This window comes from Gasterosteus aculeatus, chromosome 21 (genome assembly GCF_964276395.1).
Source record: "Gasterosteus aculeatus chromosome 21, fGasAcu3.hap1.1, whole genome shotgun sequence".
In the NCBI taxonomy this organism is placed as follows: Eukaryota; Metazoa; Chordata; class Actinopteri; order Perciformes; family Gasterosteidae; genus Gasterosteus; species Gasterosteus aculeatus.
This window is the reverse complement of record NC_135708.1, coordinates 21,117,661-21,141,748: the sequence shown is the minus strand read 5'-3', so window position 1 is coordinate 21,141,748 and position 24,088 is coordinate 21,117,661. Positions and strand designations below refer to the sequence as shown.

The window sequence follows — 24,088 nt, the reverse complement described above, 5'->3', positions numbered from 1 at the left end:
GCTGAGAAGAAGCGCAGAGGTCCTTCCTCATCTGTGCCATGAACACCTGTGCGTCAGGCCGACACTGACCATTGGCCTGTGTGGGTGGGGCTGGTGGAGAGACAATACCCTGGCTGTAAGGATATAGTGAAAGTCCAGTGTTCAAAGTGTGTCACCTACGTTATGCTTCACTGCTGAAAAGAACTGCTTCATGAATCTCCACAAGCAGTGAGCCGTAGACTCTTTGACGCATTCATTACAATTCCAGTTGTTCCACAATGGTACAATGTTGCCTGCAGGCAACACGCAGACACGTATTCTTTTTAACCTTAAGTGGAATGCATTTTAACCTGTTGAGGTTATTGAGTAGTTTTCATGTGTTTTTAAATAATTGTTTTTTTTGGTCCTTTTTCACTATGGTACCAAACACGTACCCCTTAAAAATGATTTATTTGGTTTATTCTATGATAAAAAACAGTGCAAACATTTTTTCCAACCTGACATCATAATGCAAACCATAGAGGGTGTTAAGTAACATGTCTGACATTCAGGGATCCATCAATAAAGCATCATTTATTATAAAAGTGTTTACAATAAATGTGAAGATGAGAAACTAATGAAAGTGTTTTCAGATGATCTTTAATGATTTATGTAGAAATACTTGAATCAAAGTTACAGGATGTTGCAATGAAGCTGGAGATGACCATCATCTAAAAATCACTCTACGTTTTGTGCCGGCGGACCAATCAAAGCAAGGCAGGGCGTGGCTTCGCAATAGGACACGAGTTAGGAGTGACGCCCGACAGGAAGTGGGCGGAGCTCAGGTCCAGCACTTCACTCAGGTGAGACTTGACGAGCTTCAGATTCATCAGACAACCTCTGAACCGGGAGCTGATCGACAGGCAGTTCTGTCTCACCCCGACTGTATCAGAAAGGGAGACAGGTTAAGTAGGAGATGGGTGGAGGGAGACGGGGAGACGGGTAATGAGACGGATGGAGAAAGAGGGACACAAGAAGAGGAAGAGGGGAACGATTAGTGTCAGTCATCAGCGCGTCTCACAACGTCCGCATCCGCTTTCATTCCAGCGTTGCTCACCTGGAAAGCCTCCCAGGTAAACAGGGTCCTTGGTCTCGGCAGAGGTGGATTGTGGGTAGGGGTTGGTGGTGGTGTAACTCCGCCCATCTACACTAAGACTCACGGTGTGTTTAGTCTTTCTGGCCAAAAGGCGATGCCACTTTCCATCACACAACTTGTGCCCAACCGAACGCACTGACACGCGTCCCGCCCCGTTGTTCACGTTAAATACCACCTGAGGAGAAGCACGGTCAGTGTCACACACACACACACACACACACACACAGGTGACTCCCCACTCACCTGTCCGTCGATCAGTTCCAGTCCGATGGCGTCCACCTTCGCGCTGCTGATTCCCAGCAACACTCCTTCTGGTTTGCTCGTTCGAAACTCTAGCGACGCCCACATGTCAGAGCCGACCTTGTAGCCGTCACGCACTGAGCACACGGAATCACACACACACACACAGATCAATACCTGAACAACCTGAACAGATTACAGCAGGAAGTACAGGTCTGTCTTTGTGCTCACTGAGAGCGGCGTATCCGCTGCCGTTAAAGTAGCTCCCCGTCTGGTCGCTAGTGAAACACGAATGTACATCATGCCGGGAGGCGGGTTCGGAAAGATTCAACGCAGCGCCGTTCAGACTGGCAGATCGGACGCAGCCAGAAAAACTGCTGCTGACCTGAGAGAGCAGGAGAGGGAAGGAGAGCGGCGTCACGAGGTGGTCTACTCGCACCCGGTACGTACCGCCGTCACGGGGAAGAAGAAGAAGTGAACGCACGTTAATTCTCCTGGTGGAGTGAGCAGGCGGGAGTCCTCCCAGGTAAAGCCTGGCGTCCACATCCAGCTGGTTTCCTTTGAGGGACACGCGGTCCAGACCCAACCCGTCCACCGACACCGACACCGACCGCCGGCCCACCTCCCCCACCACCTGAGAGAGCAGAGACCGGACATCCGCTTTGTGCTCATTGGTTCAAAACAAGGGATGTATCATGAAATACCACGGGAACATTGATTTAGATGAACCACAGTTTTACTATGTGGCTGTTTGTACAATCATGGGACGGTAGAAACAGTGTCGGATAGAGAGTGATGATCAAATATCACATCCACAGATAATGAAGTCCAATCGCTTCATGTTCCACGCTAACTAGTGTAAATGGATCTTATTATTTTCAAACCTCACGATCTAAACAATATTGTTTGTCAGTATCCATAAAACTATCTACTGAGGGTCATGCAGCAAGTACTTCTCATTGTGAGATGTTGGATCTATTGATAGTTATATCATTGTATTTAAATTAATGTCGTAATGTAATGTCACATTGAACAGGTGATTTCAGTTCAATGAACAAATGATCTTTGGATTTTGTGTATTGTATCCAAGCAATTGAAAAAAAGTGTTTTGTATTAAACATTTTGAAAAACGGCACCAAGGTTCTGAAATTAGCGGCAAAGTGATTGTAAATAATAACTCACAGTGTGCCATTCTCCATCGTCAACGGCGACAGAGGAGGTGACAGAGGCGGAGCCTTTCCCCAGGTCGGCCGACATCATCAGCCTCCCACCGGCCAGCTTGAGGACAACGAAGTCCATCTGCTTGGAGTCGGAGAGGAGGAGGATAAGCCCGTCCCGAGCTCGGCTTCGAACTGACAACCTCACCGACACGCTGGGGGCGAGAGAGGGAGAGTTAGAAAGAGACGGGGCTTCCGTGACCCGCCCCTTTCTGGCTGTAGCACCGCCCTGGTCGAGACTCACCTTCTTTTTATGGTGTGGGGTGCGATGATGAAGGTCATGTGACTGTGTTTGGACGAACCAAACTGAGCCGCGGAAGGTAGAAAGGTCGGCTCCGCCTCTGACACACACTGCGTCAAACATGGCATCAATAAGCAATCAACAACGATTAAAACACCCACTAACACTGATCATTAACTAATAATGCTGAGTGATAAGTAGCTGTTATCATTTTCAAGATGACCAATATTGGATGTATTGACCATTCTTATCATTAATATGAGCGTTGATTAGCATTAGCATTTATTAACAATGAAACTATTACTGTTAGTGCTCCAGGTGCCATGTGGTGTGTGGTTGGGGCTACTGGCAGGTGGGCGGGCTCAGAAGTGGGATCTACGTCATGGTCATCAGGCAGCACCGGCCCCACCACCTTCTCCTCCAATAGGCAGCTGTCCAGCTCTGCCCCCTCATACTTCACAGCTCTCGATAGGTCGACCAACCTGAAGGTGTCACCAATAGAAACCATCAGACCGAAAAGCAGCCTGTGTGTCTGTCTGTGTGTGCGCGTGTGTGTGAGACACTTACGACCCGCCCACTGCCAGATCTTGGATGCAGCCTCTGAAACTCCTGGAGACGCCCCGTAATCTGATTGGCAGTCGAGACTCCTCCCCCGACGGCAGCCCACCAATAAAGAAAGAGGCCGGCGGCAATCGTGACAATTCGCCTGGCGACCCGGCAACAGACTTTAGGTGTTCCTCGTCCACCTGCACAGACAGAGACCTGAAAGGCACACAGGATTGGTCAGTACTTGTCTCGGTCAGGTGAGACATATGAGACAGGTTTCCGTTTCCATGGTGATACCTACTTCCTGTGGATGGTAACAATCACAGAGTGTTTTATTCGGTCGCTGAAGGACCCTCCATCCGGCTTCACAACCATCACCTTACGAGTAGCCCCTCCCACCTCACCGAGCTCCGCCTCCAAAGAACCTGAGACCAGGTGAACCGACAAGAAGTGCTACACACACACACACAAACGCACACTGTCACAGACTGGTCCCAGGTACCCCTGGTCTACAGGTGTGTCACATGATCCATCCGTAGGCCTCACCTGTCTCTGCGCTAGCTTGTCGCTGAAGGCAGCCAGCAGGACTCCTGATTGGTTGCTGGTGGAGAAGGAGAACAGAAGCTCCGCCTCCTGACCCAGCGATGGAGGAGCGATCTGAACGAAGCCTCTGAACAGGGAGACGCTTCGCACGGCCTGAACCATCGTTCACAATAGTCAGACAAACAAACAAGAATAAAAGCAACAAACGATCAATCAATAGAGTTTAGTTCACTAGACAGGATGTAACTTTATAACAGTTTAGTATGTTAACTACATACTACTATTAGAGGTGCTGCCAACGTTACTCTTCTCCTCTTGATCCAAACACTGATTGTTTTATACAATAAACTGTGATCAAAGTAACTTACTAATTGTTTTTGGGGTGTTTTAAACAAAGTCTCTAAGGGCAGCACATACTACAAAAAGAGGGGAGGCCCAAAAAGGAGCCTTTCGATCGGGTGATGGTTCCACTGGTGGGTCGTGTGAGGGGGCCGGGGGTTTACCTCGAGGACGCAGCCCTTTCTCACTCCGAAAGCGTCTCTCAGCAGGTCAAAGTTGGACCGAGCAATCTCCACGTTCTTGATGCAGCCCACGTATGACCTGGAGACCACCTGCCGCCTAGCAACCGCAGCGACGTGAGCACAGAGTTAGCACAGACGTCACTTGTGACATCGTCCTCATCTGGTGAGGTCACAGCCTCACCTGATTGGTCTAGAGGCAGGAAGTCCTCCAACGTAGATGGGATCCAGGTCAGATCGGTTCAGGTCGGAGGCCGTTCCAGGAGACTCGGCCTCCAAAACCTCCTTGTCTGATGATTGGTCGGCTGCCATGATGGACAGGTAACCTGGAGACAGAGTCAACTTCAGAGCTAGTACTACTGCCAAATACTTCATTACTCCATCTTCTGCTGTGTGATCTTGTAGCAGACTCTTACAGTGATATTGCAGTTATTTAGTATTAGTTGTCATAGTAGTAGTAGCAGTGGTATTAGCAGTGGTAGTAGAAGCAGTGGTGGTGGTATTAGCAGTGGTAGTGGTAGTATTAGCAGTGGTAGTGGTGGTATTAGCAGTGGGGGTAGTAGCAGTGGTAGTGGTAGCAGTAGCAGTGGTAGTAGTAGCAGTGGTGGTAGTAGCAGTGGTGGTATTAGCAGTGGTGGTATTAGCAGTGGTAGTAGTAGCGGTGGTAGTGGTAGTAGTAGCAGTGGTGGTATTAGCAGTGGTGGTATTAGCAGTGGTGGTGGTAGTATTAGCAGTGGTAGTAGTAGCAGTGGTAGTGGTAGTAGCAGTGGTGGTAGTAGTAGTGGTAGTAGTAGCAGTGGTAGTAGTAGCAGTGGTAGTAGTAGCAGTGGTGGTAGTAGTAGTAGTAGTAGTAGCAGTGGTGGTAGTAGTAGTGGTAGTAGTAGCAGTGGTAGTAGTAGCAGTGGTAGTAGTAGCAGTGGTGGTAGTAGTAGTAGTAGTAGTAGCAGTGGTGGTAGTAGCAGTGGTGGTAGTAGTAGTAGTAGCGGTGGTGGTAGCAGTAGTAGTAGTATTAGCAGTGGTGGTAGTAGTGGTAGTAGTATTAGCAGTGGTAGTAGCAGTTGTAGTGGTGGTATTAGCAGTGGTAGTAGTAGCAGTGGTAGTGGTAGTAGCAGTGGTGGTAGTAGTAGTGGTAGTAGTAGCAGTGGTAGTAGTAGCAGTGGTAGTAGTAGCAGTGGTGGTAGTAGTAGTAGTAGTAGTAGCAGTGGTGGTAGTAGCAGTGGTGGTAGTAGTAGTAGTAGCGGTGGTGGTAGCAGTAGTAGTAGTATTAGCAGTGGTGGTAGTAGTGGTAGTAGTATTAGCAGTTGTAGTGGTGGTATTAGCAGTGGTAGTAGTAGCAGTGGTAGTGGTAGTATTAGCGGTGGTAGTAGTAGCAGTGGTGGTAGTAGTGGTAGTAGTAGCAGTGGTAGTAGTAGCAGTGGTAGTAGTAGCAGTGGTGGTAGTAGTAGTAGTAGTAGTAGCAGTGGTATTAGCAGTGGTAGTAGAAGCAGTGGTGGTGGTATTAGCAGTGGTAGTGGTAGTATTAGCAGTGGTAGTGGTAGTATTAGCAGTGGTAGTGGTAGTATTAGCAGTGGTGGTAGTAGCAGTGGTAGTGGTAGCAGTAGCAGTGGTGGTAGTAGCAGTGGTGGTATTAGCAGTGGTGGTATTAGCAGTGGTGGTATTAGCAGTGGTGGTATTAGCAGTGGTAGTAGTAGCGGTGGTAGTGGTAGTAGTAGCAGTGGTGGTATTAGCAGTGGTGGTATTAGCAGTGGTGGTATTAGCAGTGGTAGTAGTAGCGGTGGTAGTGGTAGTAGTAGCAGTGGTGGTATTAGCAGTGGTAGTAGTAGCAGTGGTAGTGGTAGTATTAGCAGTGGTAGTAGTAGCAGTGGTAGTGGTAGTAGCAGTGGTGGTAGTAGCAGTGGTGGTAGTAGTAGTAGTAGCGGTGGTGGTAGCAGTAGTAGTAGTATTAGCAGTGGTGGTAGTAGTGGTAGTAGTATTAGCAGTGGTAGTAGCAGTTGTAGTGGTGGTATTAGCAGTGGTAGTAGTAGCAGTGGTAGTGGTAGTAGCAGTGGTGGTAGTAGTAGTGGTAGTAGTAGCAGTGGTAGTAGTAGCAGTGGTAGTAGTAGCAGTGGTGGTAGTAGTAGTAGTAGTAGTAGCAGTGGTGGTAGTAGCAGTGGTGGTAGTAGTAGTAGTAGCGGTGGTGGTAGCAGTAGTAGTAGTATTAGCAGTGGTGGTAGTAGTGGTAGTAGTATTAGCAGTGGTAGTAGCAGTTGTAGTGGTGGTATTAGCAGTGGTAGTAGTAGCAGTGGTAGTGGTAGTATTAGCGGTGGTAGTAGTAGCAGTGGTGGTAGTAGTGGTAGTAGTAGCAGTGGTAGTAGTAGCAGTGGTAGTAGTAGCAGTGTTGGTAGTAGTAGTAGTAGCAGTGGTGGTAGTAGTGGTAGTAGTATTAGCAGTGGTGGTAGTAGCAGTGGTGGTAGTAGTAGTAGTAGTAGTAGCAGTGGTGGTAGTAGTGGTAGTAGTATTAGCAGTGGTGGTAGTAGCAGTGGTGGTAGTAGTAGTAGTAGCAGTGGTGGTAGTAGTAGTAGTAGTAGTAGCAGTGGTGGTAGTAGCGGTGGTGGTAGTAGTGGTAGTAGTATTAGCAGTGGTGGTATTAGCAGTGGTAGTAGTAGCAGTGGTAGTGGTAGTATTAGCAGTGGTAGTAGTAGCAGTGGTGGTAGTAGTAGCAGTGGTAGTAGTAGCAGTGGTAGTAGTAGTAGTAGTAGTAGCAGTGGTGGTAGTAGCGGTGGTGGTAGTAGTAGTAGTAGTATTAGCAGTGGTGGTAGTAGTGGTAGTAGTATTAGCAGTGGTGGTAGCACCTTTGCGTTTGCTCCTCTGTAGTGTGATCTTGTACCAGACTCCGGTGTTGTACTTCCTTTTGGAGGTCAGGATCAGAGCACCTGATCCTAGTTCAAAGGTCAAACGGACATGCCCCTCTACCAGCTCCATGGACAGGAAGTCCCTCTGCAGGAAACAGGAAGTCACTTGTGTTTGCCCCACAATAAGAGCCTCAGCAGTAATTGTGTGTGTGTGTGTGTCGTACGGTGTTGTTGGAGGCCAGGTAGAGCAGTAATCCGCCCGGCGACAAGGTTTTAAACAACAGGACGATAGAGGTGGAGGTCGACCGCAGAGACTTCTGGACCAATGAGAATCCAGATCCATCAAAGTGGAAGGAGGTCTCCTCTGCCTGGGGACTGAGAGGCAGACAGTGAGATGGACAGCAGAAGACATTACAGGTAAAGACAAACGGAAAGAGACATTAAAGATAGAGACATAAACAGGTAGAGATTTAAACACCCGGTCCAGGGGTGTCAAACGCATTTGGGCCAGATACTGGCCACTGCCATCGGACCCGGACCAGACCATTCGTATTCTATGGAGGGTGGCGCTGACGATCCGCGGGACAATAGCAAAGTCATCCGGCAGGCCGTCCACACTCAGGCGGCGGCCCGCAATGGACGTTTGACATATGTCATGTAGAGAGACAGACATGTAGAGACATAAACATGTAGAGAGAGACGGGTAGAGACATAGACAGGTAGATATAGAAACATGTAGAGATAGAAACTGTGTGTGTCCACCACCCGTTAGCGTACCTGCTGAAGCAGCCTCCACACTCTCCCTCCCTGCTGTCGTAGCTCCACAGGCCGATGTTCCTCTCATTGAGCGATGCTTCGCCCACACAACCCTGGAAGGTGGAGGAGCGCAGCGTCGCCGGGCTCTGACATCCCACACACACACACACACACACACAGTCATTACCTGTTCACTTGCACACAGTGTATACCTGTGTGTGTGTGTGTTACCTGGGTGTGAGATCCCAGTCCTCCGATGTGGATCACTGTGTTCCTGTCGATGTCCAGAACCCGGGATGGACCCGGTGATGTTGCCGTCACCGCCGGCAACGGAGCCGCCGCAGACTCCAAGTGATGAACTGACAGAGAAGCTGTGGCCCCGAAGCTGAGGACACCATGACATCATCACTTGAGGTTTTTGATGGGTACTAAAACAGTGACACGTCTTTATCGCTTTGTGTTAAACACCAATATTAAACAACGTGTGATAACAGGAAAATCACGATCTGGTCATGTGACGTTTGCTTACCGCGTCACGTTGATTCTGGTCCATCGGTTGCTGGTGACGTCCAGTCCAGGAAACTCCAGCCGGGTTCTGCCTGAGCCGGCGTCCCACACCAGAGACACCTTCCCAGCATGCATCTCTACAGCCAGGAAGTCCACCTGAAGGCATCATTGGAGTTACACCAGCACACACAGGGAGTGTGTGTGTTTGCTGGTTGCTGTGGTTACCGTGGTGTTGCTGCCCAGGTAGAAGAGCAGGTTGTCCTGGCTGGAGGTTTTCAGGGTCAGACTCAGCGTGTTGAAGTTACTCGACTGGATCTGAGGTCTGTAGGAGCGAACACAATCCCTGTCCGCCTGGACCGCCACCTTGATCTGAGGAGAGGACACATCTTCATCACCTTTATCATGCTCATCATCATATAATGCATGTACATCATCGTGTGTGTATTCAGTGTGTCTACCGAGGCCGCTTGTCTTCTGGCCTGATCAATCAGCTCTCGGATGTCGGACAGATTCCTGCTCAGCGCTTCTCCCAGCATGCTCAGCGGCTTTATACGCTCCATCAGGCGCACCGTGCGTTGCGCCGCCTCCTCCAGCTTCCGCTGCGCCTCATTGGCTGAGTGCAGAGGAAACAGGAAGTATTAGCCTCGAGGTGTGAGACTCCCTCAGACTCCGCGAGGCTTCGCTTCTTTGGAAATTCAGCATTGGTTTGTTGATTTACAGACCAAAGCAATTTAAAATGACCTCCAAATCAGAGAGTAAAACATAATAAATAAATAGCCTCGTTTGTAAAACATCCGTACACCATCCAACGCAGTTCATCTCCAGTTTGTTTATCTGTTCGTTTCTGTCTGGTTTTGTTCTTGTCACTGTAAAGCATCTTTGGGTACCTAGAAAAGTGGCAGATTGGGACCTGATTGATTGGTCCTGACGCTCATCGCCCCCACTCACCTGTGGTGTGTGTGTGAGTCACCATCCAGTTGGTCTCCCTCACGGAGTCGGTGGTGTTTTCCACCACAGAAGAAGAATTCTGGAGCCGCAGCCTGAGTCTGTGCAGCCGCTGCAGCGCCTCCTGCAGGCCAGTGCGCGCAGCGGCAGCTTGGCGACGGGCCTGAAGCAGTGTGGCGGATGAAGCTGATGGAGGACAGCGACCAATAAACTAATAGATCGATACATCAATGCATTCGCTGTGTTATTGTTGTGTTTGAGGAGGCGGAGCCTAACGTGTCTCACCATTAGGGAGGCGCTGCAGCTGTCTGATTGGCTGACGGAGGAGGAGGCTGCAGTTGTAGATGCCGTCTCTAACCAATCCCAGTCTGCCGGTTACCATAGAAACCTTCAGCTGCATCTCTGATGGACAGACGGACGGAAACACACAAATAAGATTATGATATAATATCAATGAACAGCTCAGAAGAAGAAGAAGAGGAGATGATCAAAGAGGTGCACATTTTAAATTTATAATTATGAAGACAAATATGAAATAAGAATAAAAACCTTCAGCCGTCTTGTTGATTTGTCGACTTTCTTCTAAAGCAGAACAGCCGGCTGTCAGTTCGGCTCCGCCCTCTTCTGACAGCAGCTGCCCTGATTGGACAGTCTGTAAGAAATACTGGGACATTAGTACTATAAATAGTCATGTTAGTATAGTGATACTAGTACTATAATACTAGTATATGTAATACTTGGCATGTGATTTCAGTAACCATCAGACTCTTTGATGTCAAGATGTTGTGTGTTTATCATGTACACACACACACACTCACCATGTTGAGAGCCATGGAGGCGGAGCTCTGGGCCATCATAGCAACCTGCTGGGCGGAGTCCACTCTTTCTGTGATGTCACTGTCCAGCTTAGCCAATTGGCTGCTATTCTGAGAGGTGTTACACACCGACGCCATAGAGCTGATGGAGGACAACAGTTCAGATTCTCTCTCAATGGAACACACACACACACACACACACACACACACACACACGCAGAGCTACCTATGCAGGGACTGGGCGTGGCTCTGCAGCAGGAGGGCGTGGCCTTCTGCACGGTATACAATCTCCAGGGCGTCGGTCACCTTCAGTCCGATGACCAAAGCGTCCACCTGTTTCCTCAGCAGGGGGCGCCACTGATCCAGTTGTCCGCTGAACTCCTCCACCTGCTGCACCCAGGGGTTCATCTATGCTTATAACATACGCTAATGACTCCACCTGCTGCACCCAGGGGTTCATCTATGCTTATAACATACGCTAATGACTCCACCTGCTGCACCCAGGGGTTTATCTATGCTTATAACATACGCTAATGACTCCACCTGCTGCACCCAGGGGTTCATCTATGCTTATAACATACGCTAATGACTCCACCTGCTGCACCCAGGGGTTCATCTATGCTTATAACATACGCTAATGACTCCACCTGCTGCACCCAGGGGTTCATCTATGCTTATAACATACGCTAATGACTCCACCTGCTGCACCCATGGGTTCATCTATGCTTATAACATACGCTAATGACTCCACCTGCTGCACCCAGGGGTTCATCTATGCTTATAACATACGCTATTGACTCCACCTGCTGCACCCAGGGGTTCATCTATGCTTATAACATACGCTAATGACTCCACCTGCTGCACCCAGGGGTTCATCTATGCTTATAACATACGCTAATGACTCCACCTGCTGCACCCAGGGGTTCATCTATGCTTATAACATACGCTAATGACTCCACCTGCTGCACCCAGGCGTTCATCTATGCTTATAACATACGCTATTGACTCCACCTGCTACACCCAGGGGTTCACCTATGCTTATACGACGTCACAGGCCCCAGCCAATCAGATCGTGTTTATGCTCACCTCTAAAATCTCACCATCAGTTTGGGGGACCTTGGCCTGAAAAACGTTGAAGACCCCTGACATACGCTATTGACTCCACCCGCTGCACCCAGGGGTTAATTTGCACCCACTAATGACTGTCACTAACACCGTCAGCTGTAACGAGGAAGGCTTCCCTCACCTTGCTGGTGTTGGTGACCTCCTCCGTCAGAAAGATGATGTCATCCAGCAGCAGCTGACTGTCCTCCATCACTCCGCCCACAGACACCAACTCCACACTGAGGTTGTGATGGACGGACTGATAGGCACCGAACATGTTATTATTGATCAATAATCAATAAATGCTCCTGACAGTGTGTACGTTTACAGTGTGTGTGTTTACAGTGTGTGTGTTTACAGTGTGTGTGTTTACAGTGTGTACGTTTACAGTGTGTGTGTTTACAGTGTGTGTGTTTACAGTGTGTGTGTCTTTGCAGTGTGTATACACTGGATGTGTGTGTTTACAGTGTGTGTGTTTACAGTGTGTGTGTGTACAGTGTGTGTGTTTACACTGTGTGTGTCTTTGCAGTGTGTATACACTGGATGTGTGTGTTTACAGTGTGTGTGTTTACAGTGTGTGTGTTTACAGTGTGTGTGTTTACAGTGTGTGTGTTTACAGTGTGTACGTTTACAGTGTGTGTGTTTACAGTGTGTGTGTTTACAGTGTGTGTGTGTACAGTGTGTGTGTTTACACTGTGTGTGTCTTTGCAGTGTGTATACACTGGATGTGTGTGTTTACAGTGTGTGTGTTTACAGTGTGTGTGTTTACAGTTTGTGTGTTTACACTGTGTGTGTCTTTGCAGTGTGTATACACTGGATGTGTGTGTTTACACTGTGTGTGTGTACAGTGTGTGTGTTTACACTGGGTGTGTCTTTGCAGTGTGATGTGTGTGTCTACCTTGTAGCGGTGAAGCAAAGCGTGTGCGGTTTCCAGGAGAGTGCGTGTTTGTCTGTTTTGTAGTTCAGTGTCGCTCAGCCGCGTTTGAGCAAGTTGCAGTGTTTCCATAGCAACATTGAGGGGCACGGAGAGGAGGCGGAGTCTGGCGTCTACTGCCGCCCTGCCGGACAGGAAGTCGTCCTGCAGCGATCGGACGAGAGACTCGGAGAGGCTGCAGAGAGACGTCCTGCTGTTTTACTTGTACCCACGTAAACCGTTTATCTTTTATCTAACACACAAACACAAACCGGAGCTCCTGATTGGCCGAGGCGTTGGTGCCCTTCAGGTCGATGGCGCGGATGCTTTCCATCATGGACTCCACCTCCTCCAGCAGATGCATCTGATTGGCCGAATCAAGCTCCTTGGCACCGGTTTGGTTCAAAAGCCCCGCCTTCCTCTGAAGCACTGGACCAATGGGATTTGAGATTACTTTATGAGTGCAATTTGATTTGTTATTAAATAAGCGCCTGCTGTGACGCTGCTAACGAGTTGATGACATCATCGGTGAGGACCGTTCACATCGTTTACCCTGGATGTGGTGCTGAAGGCTGCTGATGTCATCCAGCAGCAGTGCACCCTGGGAAACGGTGCTGTTTACAGACACATCCACTTTCTCCAGGTTGTTGGACAGGCGCGGGACCTGGCCAATCAGGAGACAGGAAAACTTTTCTTTAGTCAACGCCAACAATTCTCAAATCCTAAAACTAATTAATATGTTAGAATGATGTCATATTATGTTCTATATATTTAACACGTCATTATCGGAGTTTATTATCTGGACACCTGCTGCAGCAGCGCGTTGATGTCGGAGGTCAAATGATTGAGCTCGTCTTCCACTGTGAACAGCCGCAGAGCAACGGAGGCGTTTTCTGAGAGGGCCGCCTGCAGGAACACGCAGCAGGTCACACTTACTCTGCGTGTTGATGGACATCAGCCATGTGATCGGCGTGTGCTCCTACCTGGACGGCTCTGGTCCGGTTTGCCAGCAGAACCAGCCGGCGGTATGGCGCCATGCCAATGGCGCTCATGTTGACGGACAGGAAGTGGGTTTCTTCAAGGTCGTCCAACAGAACACCGACGCACTCATCGTCGCACGCTGCCGCCACAAAGAGCCCCCAAAGGTCATCTCAGATAACACGTGACCACACGTGTGTGCGCGCGTGTGTGTGTGTGTAGGTACTCACACACACATTCTCCTCCCTGCAGGGCGTGTCTTTCCTCGCACCGGTCACATGACTGACCTTTAACCCCAGCCTTGCACTCACACTGTCCACTCAGTGGGTCGCACAGCGGGCGCAGCGAGCCCCACCCACTGCAGCCGCAGGGCGCACAGGACCCGCCCACCACCACCGGGTTACCGTAGTAACCCTCCGAACACCTGCAGGACGACAGCAGCAGGTGAACAGCAGCTCACGGCTGATTGGCTGAGCTTCAGGGGGTCAGGGGTCAAAGGTGGAGGCTCACCTCTCGCAGTGTCTCCCCTCATACCCCTTCTGACAGGCGGTGCAGCGGAATTCACCGCCTCCACCCTCTGACGCACAGGTGGGACTGAAACTACACGCACACAGTCACAGTCACTGGGATGAAGATAGAAGAGCGAAACCGAAGCGGCAGCGCGGCCTCACCTGTTGTCCACCAGGGGGCAGGCACACAGCGAGCAGTCGCTGATGGAGCCGCTGATGTTCCCATAATGCCCCGGGGCACACTGCGAGCAGCTGCGCCCACTGGTGTGATGCTGACAGTCCTTGACAAGAAATAGAAACAGCTTGCTACTTATTTCTATCTCTGCTTTCATCGGAGTGTGCTAGCGTAAGTTAACATGTCGCTATGTGTTAGCATGTTTCACTGCGTACTAGCATGTGTTAGCCATGGTTCATGTATCTACCAGACAGGCTCCGGTCTCCGCGTCACAACTCTCGCTGTGGTTGTTGCAGCGGCATCGAACACACGGACGAACAAACAGCGACTTCTGCTTCTTAGTCGGTAGCTCAGACAGAGGCTGACGGAAAAACCCGGAAGCACAGTCCTGCAGACAGACGGGTCGGAAAGAGACAGACAGAAACGTTGGAGAGAGAGAGGCGGAGGCGGTCTATGGTTGCCATGGTGACAGGTACCTGACAGGACAGCCCGGCGTATCCAGGTGGACAAATGCAGGACTCGATCAGCGTGGCCACGTTTCCCTCATCTAGCTCCGCCTCCACCGCCGTCTCCATGGTGATGTTAGAGATCCTTACAATGTGACAGGAAGTGACACCATCACACTGAGTGTGTGTCTGTGTGTGTTTGTGTGTGTATGTGAGTGTGTGTACCTGCTCTGCTGCAGTCGGGTCCCGTATGACGCTTTGATGATGACGTACTCAACGGCGCCGAGGACCGACATGAAGTCATCGCGACTCACCGGCTTCTCCGACACCGAGTTAAAGTACTTCCACTTGTGCTGCGACACACACACACACACACACACACACACACACACACACACACTAAAGTGCTGCAGGTTTTTTCATATCCACTTTCCTGGTGTCCCATGATGCCTTGCAGCGGTACCTCTGTCATCCGGATGTCGTGCTGTGTCCTGATGCCGTTGCTAGGAGCGACCATGTCAGCATATATCACATGCTTCCTCACGGCCCCGCCCCTCATTAGCACCTGAGGCTCCTGATTGGACAGCCCCGAGCCGTCCTCGGCGTAGAAGGTGACGATGTAAGACAGCAGACCGCCGTACGACAGCAGCTAAAGTACACACGAGAGTACAAACACAAGTAAAGTACACTTAAGTACTGTTATGTACATGAAGAAGTACACAGTAAACAAGGCCCACACGGTGTAGTTGTACCTGATGGCCTTGGTACTGGGGGGGCAGTCTCCAGTACAGCGGGCCGATTGGCCGGCTGCTGTCCAGGTGACGGGTGTCGAGCAGCGACTCGCCGCCCTGTTGGCGGACTCCAGACACGACACCCTGCAGGTTGGCCTGGCTGACCAACGAGAGGACAGCGGGGGCGGGACCCGCGGTGATCTGAGAAGGGAGAGACGCTGGCTTCAGGTACACACGCTGTATTCACGCTGGATGTACTTCACTAGTACACGTGTGTACTTATCCTCACCGGTACTCGCTGCAGGCCTCCCTGCTCCTCGCAGTCGGAGCTGACACCCGAGCAGAAGCACCGCGAGCAGCCGTCAGGACTCAGAGCCGACAGAGCAAACCAGCCGGACACGCACTCCTCACAGCGCCGCCCAGACACGCCCACCTGGACACCGAGACACACCCGTCACTCTCACACACACACCTGCACACACACACACACACACACACACGCACGGCTCGCGGTACCTTGCACACACACTTTTCGGCGCGCTGACAGTCACACACTCCCAGCGTGGCGTTGCAGAACTCTTCGTTGGATCCTGTCAGGTCGCAGCCGCATGCTGGGCATGCTGGGTAACCGTGGTGACCAAGGGCACAGCGGTCACATGATCGGCCAGAGAAGCCCTCTTTGCACGGACACTGCCCATTGGTCAGCTGACACTGAGGGGCGGAGCTTCCAGCCACCGTGCAGCCGCACGGCTGAAGAGACACCAGGATGTTAGTGTATCAATCCACAACCCTGTGTGTGTATTCATGTACATGGGTGTGTATCTGTGTGTACATGTGTACCTTGCAACCTGTGGTGGGGTCATGACCCCAGTAACCGGCCTCACACCTGTCACAAGTGTCTCCCTCTGTGTGTGGCGGGCAGATGCACGCGCCGTCCTCTGGATCACAGTTCCCTCCAGTGTGATCACAGTTGCATGCTGGGAGAAAAGATAACAGCCAATTAAAGTCAACCAAACGTCAGAGTGAACCTTGATAATCTCTGTTTAGCTACCTGTGCAGCCGTTGGCATGGAAACCATAGTAACCATGGCTACAGCGGTCACACGTATCTCCAGACACACCCTCCACGCACTGGCAACGCCCATTCTCATCACATGACTCAGAGAGAGATCCTAATTGGTTGCAGCCACAGGCGCGACATCCCTCCGGACTTTGCAGCCCGAAGAACCCAGACTGAAAAAAGAGATAATAAGATCGGTGACGAGGCGTGATCATCAGATGATGATGGTGGTACACGCGTGTTCCTGTCTCACCTGACAGCGGTCACACGCGAGTCCCGTCACGTTTTCTCTACAGAAACAACGTCCTGTTGTGGCATCACACACACTGGAGAGGGCGCCGCTGACATCACAGCCACACTCTGACACACAGAGAGACACTTAGAAACTATAACACTTCATCAGTCAACTAAATACATGTAAATTAAAACAATATTATCTTCTGTGTTTATTGTTAAAAACCTCAGTCTTGTAAGAGCAAAACAAAGAGGTCAGAGGTCAAAGCTGATCTGGATTAGAAAAGATCAACATTCCTGTGCGTGAATGTGAGTCTGTGTGTGTGTGTCTCACCCCGACAGTCCTTTGCGCCCACGGCGTCTCCATAGTAACCGGGCCGACAGACCTCGCAGTGCCTCCCGCCGGTGTTGCCCAGACATCGCAGACACTCCCCGGTGACAGTGTCACAGTGCCCCGCCCTGCCGAGGTCCACGTTGCCATTGCACTCGCAGCGGACGCAGGCCCCGCCCACCACCTGCGGGTTACCGTGAAAACCGCTGGCACACCTGCAGACACACGCACAGAGGGACGGGTGTTAGGTGTAGCCCGCTGCCTCCCCACTGGTTGGATGGGCGCAGGCCCGCGTCGTCACCTCTCACAGGTGCGCCCGGCGTATCCGTCCCGACAGCGGTCACAGGACACCTGGCCGGAGGCGTCCAGTGCGCAGGTGGGGCTGAAGCTGTTGGACAGCTCGGTCAGAGGACACGGACACAGGCGACAGTCGCCCGGCGTGCCCTCGGTGGCGTCGCCGTAGAAACCGGGTAGGCAGCGGTCACACTGGGGGCCCGTGGTGTTGTGGGTGCACCCCTGAGGACGGACAGAGGCAGGTCACTCAGGTGTGTCTCAGGATGAGTTCTGGCTCTTCTCATCGGTAGTTCAGAACTCACCAAACAAACGCCGTCGGTGTCACAGTCGTACGCGTGGTCGTTACACTCGCACTGCATGCAGTTCCCTCCGAACAAGACTCCGCCCACTCTGTAGAACCCCGGGAGACACGACTACGCACACAGTACACAAGGTGACACAGAGTACACAAGGTGACATAGAGGTCACACAAAGTACATGAAAGCGAGTACTCACCTCACACGAAGTACCGCTGTAACCATACGGACATTCACACGTCTCCACGGCAACCGCCTGACGACCAGAAACTGCACTAGAGTCAGCAAAGTCCATGGACACTGAGCTGAGACTGAAAGACAGACAAGCAGAGAGTGAGACAGGGAGAAAGTGAGACGGGCAGAGACATAAGTTTTATCTCCTGAGCATCTTCACGTGGTCTCTCGTCCCTCTGGGTTATCATGGCAACGGAGAGGCTCTCACCGTACAGGCCTTTCGGTGGAGGCGTTCAGGTGAACCCTGACCGTCAGTGATGTCACGTGCGCCATGACGGAGAGCAGATCGTCGCGGGCGACGTGAGCGCCCGACTGGACGTCCACGAACCTCTGCTCGGCCATCGTCACGGCAACAGAGCGTTCAGCCAGATCCGAGAAGAAGAGGACAACGGGAGGAGAGAGGCGAAGAGCTCGGCCGTTTCCCTGGAGACGACGGGGTTGGAGGGGTCGTTTAGTGTAGACGCCACTCTCTATGTTCATGTTCAATATGTTAAGAAACGTTAATGGAAACTGTCGTTTTTCCTCACCTCGATGATGATGTCAGAGCGGACAGGCAGAGGATGATCCTCGTTGTCCAACGGGACGTCATAGACCAACGAGTAGTTCAGGGAGCCTCTGTAGGAAACCAGCTGGTGACAGACAGGCACACAGACCACAGATCATCTCGCTGTTGACTGACTGATGGTTAATGACCAAATATGGAAATGGCGGCTCACCTTGTTTCCGAGAAAACGGTCGGGCGCCGCCCACGACAGCACCTGTTGGTGGGCGTGGCCAGAAGCGTTGTTGGAGATGGGGAGGTCGTTGGTGTAGATGACTGGGGGAGTGTGGAGGGACTGAGAGGGGCGAAGCGAAGCGCTTGTATGAAACACCTGAAAAAGAAAAAGAAATACCATGAAGTGCTGGCGTGTTACCTGAGTAAGAGGTGTGTTGGTGCCGGGTGCAGGTGAGTCTCTGCATGTTACCTGAGCTCTGGACCAGGTGGAGCTCTCACACACGTCAGACACACCGAAGCAGAAACAGTCGGTGCAGCCCAGCTCGTGACTCCCCTGCAGGTTGTAGAAACCTGGTTTACACAGATCACAGTGAGCCCCCATCACATTCACCTGGGGAGGAGAGGACAGGTGAGACGTCATAAAACACCCTGTAAGGGGTGACAACAGACAGGGGTCAGGTCTCAGGTAGCCCTGCGACTGTGAGTGGCCATGTGACCAAGGACAAGGTGAGGAATCAGGTGACCCTGGTACGGTGAGGAGACCCAGGTACTGGGAAGTCTCAGGTATGACATCATCAGAGCGCTCACCTTGCAGGTACAGTTGCTGCAGGGGTCTGTGTTGACGCTGCCGGACAGGTTGCACTCACATGGAGCACACCGAGGGAAGTCTCTGTATCCAAAGGCACAGCGATCGCACTGCCGACCCGTGAAGCCCTGCTGACACACACACTGCCCCGCAGACACACCTGTACACACAACACACTGCAATGACGTCATGATACTCAAAACAACAGCACCACCAACAACAACAGTAGTAGTAGCAGTGTTGAAACAGAGTAACAGTGACCTGTCCGGGTGTCGTCTCCGCTGCAGACTGAAGACTTCGATCCCCTCAGATCACAGTTACACGGGACACAAGGGGAGTCTGAATATGGAGAAACCTACACACAAACGCACAAACACACACACATTTAGTGAAAAATGTTTTATATCAGTGGGTCTGTAGTATTACTGCTAGTATTTGCCAGTACCTCAGTAGGTCTGTAGTATTACTGCTAGTATTTGCCAGTACCTCAGTAGGTCTGTAGAACCCGGCAGCGCAGGTCTCACAGTTGATACCGGCGGTGTTTTGTTGACAGTCCAAACAGACTCCGCCTCCCTGACGAACGCCGTGAGTGTTTGTACTCAAAGAGAGTTGTGAGACGGTCTGATTGTAGAAGCAGTCCTCTGCTTTGTTGTGACAGTTACACTCTGAGAGACAGACAGGTAGAGACACAGACAGGTGTTCCTAAACAGGTGGAGCCACAGTCAGAATGTAAAAAGGATTTTCTAAATTTCCAATCTTCTTACTCTCACAGGTGTTTCCCTCGGAGACGGTCCCAGGTTGCCATGGCTGCTGGTGGTAACCGGGGCAACATTGGTCACAGCTCTCTCCACAGGTGTTGTGTTCACACACACACTTTAACTTCTGTTCACACGCACACACACAGGTTAGAAGAGGTGTACAGCTAAACAAGTACACAGGTAACTGGTAAAGTGGTGACCCAATGTACAGGTAGAACAGGTTACCTTGGTAACGAGGTCCAGCGGGCAGCTCTGGGCGTGGCCGTAACAGATGCACATCCCCCCCACTGAGATGTCTTTGATGGAGTAGTAGTACTGGGAGACAGAATTATTATTTATAGATATATTAGAACTCATTGAAACATGTTGACCCTGTAGCACATTGTCTCACCCTCCGTGTGACGATGGGGTCGATCTCTCGGGGGTCACGGGCGCTCAGCATCATCAGGTCGGCGTTGAGCGTTCTGATTCGCTGAAGCCGTAGTCTGAGGTAACGAGCTGACGTGAAGTTCAGCAGTTCAGAGGTCAGGTCATCGGCTCCAGGTCGGCTGTTAATCAGGGAGGTGTGAATCTGGGACACCGGGACGGGTACAGAGAGACAGGTCAGAGGGAGACAGGTGCATAGAGGGAGACGGGTACAGAGAGACAGGTCAGAGGGAGACAGGTGCATAGAGGGAGACGGGTACAGAGAGACAGGTCAGAGGGAGACAGGGGCATAGAGGGAGACGGGTACAGAGAGACAGGTCAGGGGGAGACAGGGGCATAGAGGGAGACGGGTACAGAGAGACAGGTCAGGGGGAGACAGGTGCATAGAGGGAGACGGGTACAGAGAGACAGGTCAGGGGGAGACAGGTGCATAGAGGGAGACGGCTACAGAGAGCGAGGGACGGGTCTCACCTCTCCGTGTTCCAGCGGGTTCAGTCTGGAGTAGTAAGACGTGCAGATGACCTCTGTGTCACTCTTGTAGGTCGGAGGGCCGAGTCTCGGCGTCATGTTGTAGCGAGACAAACACTCAGAGTCACTGAGGGCGTAAAACTGCCAGGGGTCAAATGTCACACCATCCAGGGAGCGTTCCAGGATCCAGTTACCTGACATAGCAAGACAGGTCAGAAAGACGGGTCAGACCGAGACAAGTCAGACAGACAGACAGACCAAAAAACGGCACGTCTCACCTGGTCGAGGAGAGTTAGCTGCCTTGATGATGATGTAGGCGACCTGAAAGATCTACAGAGCAGGAGTTACAGTCAGAGAGCCGGGGTTACAGTCAAGTAATATATATATATATATATATGTATATATGTATATTTCTTACCTGTTTCAGGTCCAGGGTTATCGTGACCCAGTGAAACTGATGACCGTTCTTGATACTCGGACTCTGCCACCAGTAATTTGTGCCATCGATGGCGTTTGTGATCGGATGACGTTCTAAACAACACAAACACGATCAGTAATTAATACCATCCGCCTCTACCGGGTAGTACCTGGTACATGTGGGTCCTAAGAGGACGAGGTAAAACCCTGCACAACTCTGATTGGTAGAGGGGAACATCACACCCGAATTACTTCGGTTAGTTGTAAATGTTACGTTGAACAGTTCAGAGAGACTTAGCACCGTTGCATTGTGGGTGTTGTTGAGTTGAAATATCTTCATTCACGGATTTCTCAAAGCAAATATTGAAACATGTGATTACAGGATTTGATTCACCATTTCAATTCATTAACAGACTAATTGATTGACAAGCTAACTAGCTATCTAGCAAATTAGCTATGCAGCTACCTCCTTCAGCTAACCACCCGGCCTGTAGCAGGAAGTGTGACCGTATTTGGAGATGCATTAACAATCTTCTTAGCGCGTCCTTCTGTGGTTCTGGTTCCGTACCTTTGGACAGAACGGAGTTGGCATCACATCTCAGGCAGTGTGGGTTCTTGATCTGTCGCCCTGGAACATGTTCCACAAGTTTACAGTAGACCTCCGGTCCTGGATCGCCACACGTGGCGTTGCTGCTGATCACTGCGTTGCTGGCCAGGTTCAAGATGGCCGGGAACAGTCCTGGAACACACCGCTAAGCGTTAGCACGCTGACGACCCGACAGAGTACATCAGTGGATCAGGAGATCACACAAACATCTGGATGTTTGAAGGTCTGTGTGTTCTCACAACAGACTGTGTGCGTGTTGCCTATGAGAGTGTGTGTGTGTGTGTGTGTGTGTGTGTGTGTGAGACCACCCTGTTGATGTTATCACACCTCCACAGCTGATCACACACAACACAAATTAACATGTGAGTGAATGCTGGAATGTGTTTAGTTGGATGTTCAGATTGACCTCTGACCCTCTCCCCCACCAACACACAGACACACAGTGTGATGAGGCCCTGAGGGGGTTTTAGGGATTTTGTGACTGGGGGTGGGGGTAATTTAGGGGGTAGAGAGGAAGAGGGAGGTGTGTGATTGTTAACAGTAATTACAGGCGCAGACACACACAGACACACACACACACACACACACACACACACACACACACACAGACACACACACACACACACACACACACAGACACAGACACAGACACACACACACACACACACACACACACACACAGACACAGACACACACACACACAGACACACACACACACACACAGACACACACACACACACACACACAGACACACACACACACACACACACACACACACAGACACACACACACACACACACACACACACACACACACAGACAGACACACACACACACAGACACACACACAGACACACACACACACAGACACACACACAGACACACACACACACACACACACACACAGACACACACACACACACAGACACAGACACACACACACAGACACACACACACACACACACACACACACACAGACACACACACACACAGACACACACACACAGACACACACACACAGACACACACACACACAGACACACACACAGACACACACACAGACACACACACACACACACACACACACAGACACACAGTCTAAAGATCCTCATCAATATGATGATCAACTCTTGACTCAAATCTCCAACTAGATGTTTTGGATCTAAATAATAAATTAATACTCTACTGTAGTAAATAAATACGTTTCTGCTGTATAAATAAACGTCTCTATAAAGCAAAGTAATAATAAATTATACAGAATAAACAGAGCAGTAAAATCTGAAGGTGACAAAGTGTGAAATCAGAGAAACGTCTGAAGACTCAACAGATAAAGTCAAGGTGACCAAAAGCACAATGTGTCCCGTTATCATACATAACAATACATCCATATCATGCAATAATACACACAGCACACAGGCTGCTGCTCTTCTTATACTTGTTCTCTGAAATTAAAACTGTAAATTAAACTGGATGAATTATGCTTTATATCTCTTTCAAATTACAAGCCACTCGAGTTTTAAATAAACTCTGACCTACTTGGAGCTACCAGGTGTAACAGCTAGAAGAGCTAACAGTGCTAACAGAGCTAAAAGCTAGTAGAGCGAATAGAGCTAACAGGGTTAGCGGCTTACATCAGATATACTAATATTTGTTCTGAACTGATTTATTGATGAAAGTCGTGGTTACGTTTCAGTTACTTTTACAGTTTTTTCAAACAAAAAGCATCAAGTTTTTTGTTTTCATAGTTGTATATGTAAAATAATTTATACTACAAAGAAGTGAAGATGTGTTCCTCAGTAGAAACCAGTTACCCTTAATATAACTGAAGTAAAGAAATATTCTCACCTCTCTGCTGTGATACAGCTCTCTCCATCAGCAGCAGCAACAGGAGCAGCTTCATCTCTGCAGCCCAACTGGTCTCCAAAGGTCTCAGACTCTTTCTAACTGGTCTCCAAAGGTCTCAGACTATTTCTAACTGGTCTCCAAAGGTCTCAGACTCTTTCTCACTGGTCTCCAAAGGTCTCAGACTATTTCTAACTGGTCTCCAAAGGTCTCAGACTCTTTCTAACTGGTCTCCAAAGGTCTCAGACTATTTCTAACTGGTCTCCAAAGGTCTCAGACTCTTTCTAACTGGTCTCCAAAGGTCTCAGACTATTTCTAACTGGTCTCCAAAGGTCTCAGACTATTTCTAACTGGTCTCCAAAGGTCTCAGACTATTTCTAACTGGTCTCCAAAGGTCTCAGACTATTTCTAACTGGTCTCCAAAGGTCTCAGACTATTTCTAACTGGTCTCTGAAGGTCTCAGACTCTTTCTTACTGGTCTCCAAAGGTCTCAGACTATTTCTATCTAGTCTCCAAAGGTCTCAGACTATTTCTATCTAGTCTCCAAAGGTCTCAGACCCTTTCTAGCCTGTCTTAGCTGCATTATCCATCCAGAGAAGAGGAATGTGTTGCTGCAGAGTCTGCTGGCATGCCACAGTGACTCTCTCCCATTCATTCAGTTCAATGAGGGGGGAGTTGGGGGGTGGACCGTAC

At 50.3% G+C, this 24,088-nt stretch overlaps 1 protein-coding gene across 3 annotated transcripts; it reads right to left on the bottom strand.

Annotated features, from left to right (window-relative positions):
• Positions 1 to 602: 602 nt before the first annotated feature.
• On the bottom strand, positions 603 to 24,051 carry lama1 (laminin, alpha 1). Of its 3 annotated transcripts, none has more exons than XM_078096451.1 (63): positions 23,399 to 24,051; positions 21,516 to 21,686; positions 20,949 to 21,061; positions 20,809 to 20,860; positions 20,534 to 20,724; positions 20,028 to 20,207; positions 19,862 to 19,951; positions 19,643 to 19,760; positions 19,365 to 19,543; positions 19,140 to 19,233; positions 18,881 to 19,038; positions 18,543 to 18,683; positions 18,294 to 18,449; positions 18,105 to 18,206; positions 17,786 to 18,000; positions 17,543 to 17,654; positions 17,350 to 17,460; positions 17,055 to 17,269; positions 16,757 to 16,968; positions 16,442 to 16,548; positions 16,181 to 16,361; positions 15,970 to 16,106; positions 15,646 to 15,879; positions 15,419 to 15,562; positions 15,151 to 15,330; positions 14,862 to 15,047; positions 14,624 to 14,751; positions 14,429 to 14,543; positions 14,200 to 14,340; positions 13,940 to 14,058; positions 13,779 to 13,868; positions 13,499 to 13,692; positions 13,274 to 13,410; positions 13,098 to 13,196; positions 12,843 to 12,954; positions 12,563 to 12,719; positions 12,276 to 12,486; positions 11,520 to 11,636; positions 10,500 to 10,681; positions 10,277 to 10,415; positions 10,008 to 10,110; positions 9,744 to 9,860; positions 9,462 to 9,644; positions 8,972 to 9,126; positions 8,739 to 8,882; positions 8,536 to 8,669; positions 8,238 to 8,391; positions 8,028 to 8,152; positions 7,475 to 7,625; positions 7,251 to 7,395; positions 4,604 to 4,745; positions 4,405 to 4,519; positions 3,905 to 4,054; positions 3,660 to 3,811; positions 3,380 to 3,574; positions 3,117 to 3,294; positions 2,816 to 2,922; positions 2,537 to 2,726; positions 1,839 to 1,988; positions 1,586 to 1,739; positions 1,358 to 1,491; positions 1,076 to 1,289; positions 603 to 901 (listed from the first exon to the last, which is right to left on the bottom strand). In XM_078096451.1, the coding sequence occupies exons 1-63, from the start codon at positions 23,451 to 23,453 to the stop codon at positions 726 to 728; spliced, it is 9,243 nt and encodes a 3,080-aa protein (XP_077952577.1). In that variant the 5' UTR covers positions 23,454 to 24,051; the 3' UTR covers positions 603 to 725. The 3 variants fall into 3 exon arrangements, with proteins under 3 accessions (XP_077952577.1, XP_077952578.1, XP_077952579.1); XM_078096452.1 differs by having other exon boundaries at positions 10,500 to 10,663; XM_078096453.1 differs by having other exon boundaries at positions 10,500 to 10,660.
• Positions 24,052 to 24,088: the final 37 nt, after the last annotated feature.

Excerpts from the sequence above, each read along its gene's own strand:
- lama1 (XM_078096451.1), bottom strand. The coding sequence starts at position 23,453 with ATGAAGCTGCTCCTGTTGCTGCTGCTGATGGAGAGAGCTGTATCACAG. Across the intron at positions 21,687-23,398 it reads AGCTGTATCACAGCAGAGAG|GACTGTTCCCGGCCATCTTG; the intron begins GTGAGAATATTT and ends GGTGTGTTCCAG. Across the intron at positions 10,111-10,276 it reads CCTCCATGGCTCTCAACATG|ACTGTCCAATCAGGGCAGCT; the intron begins GTGAGTGTGTGT and ends TATTTCTTACAG.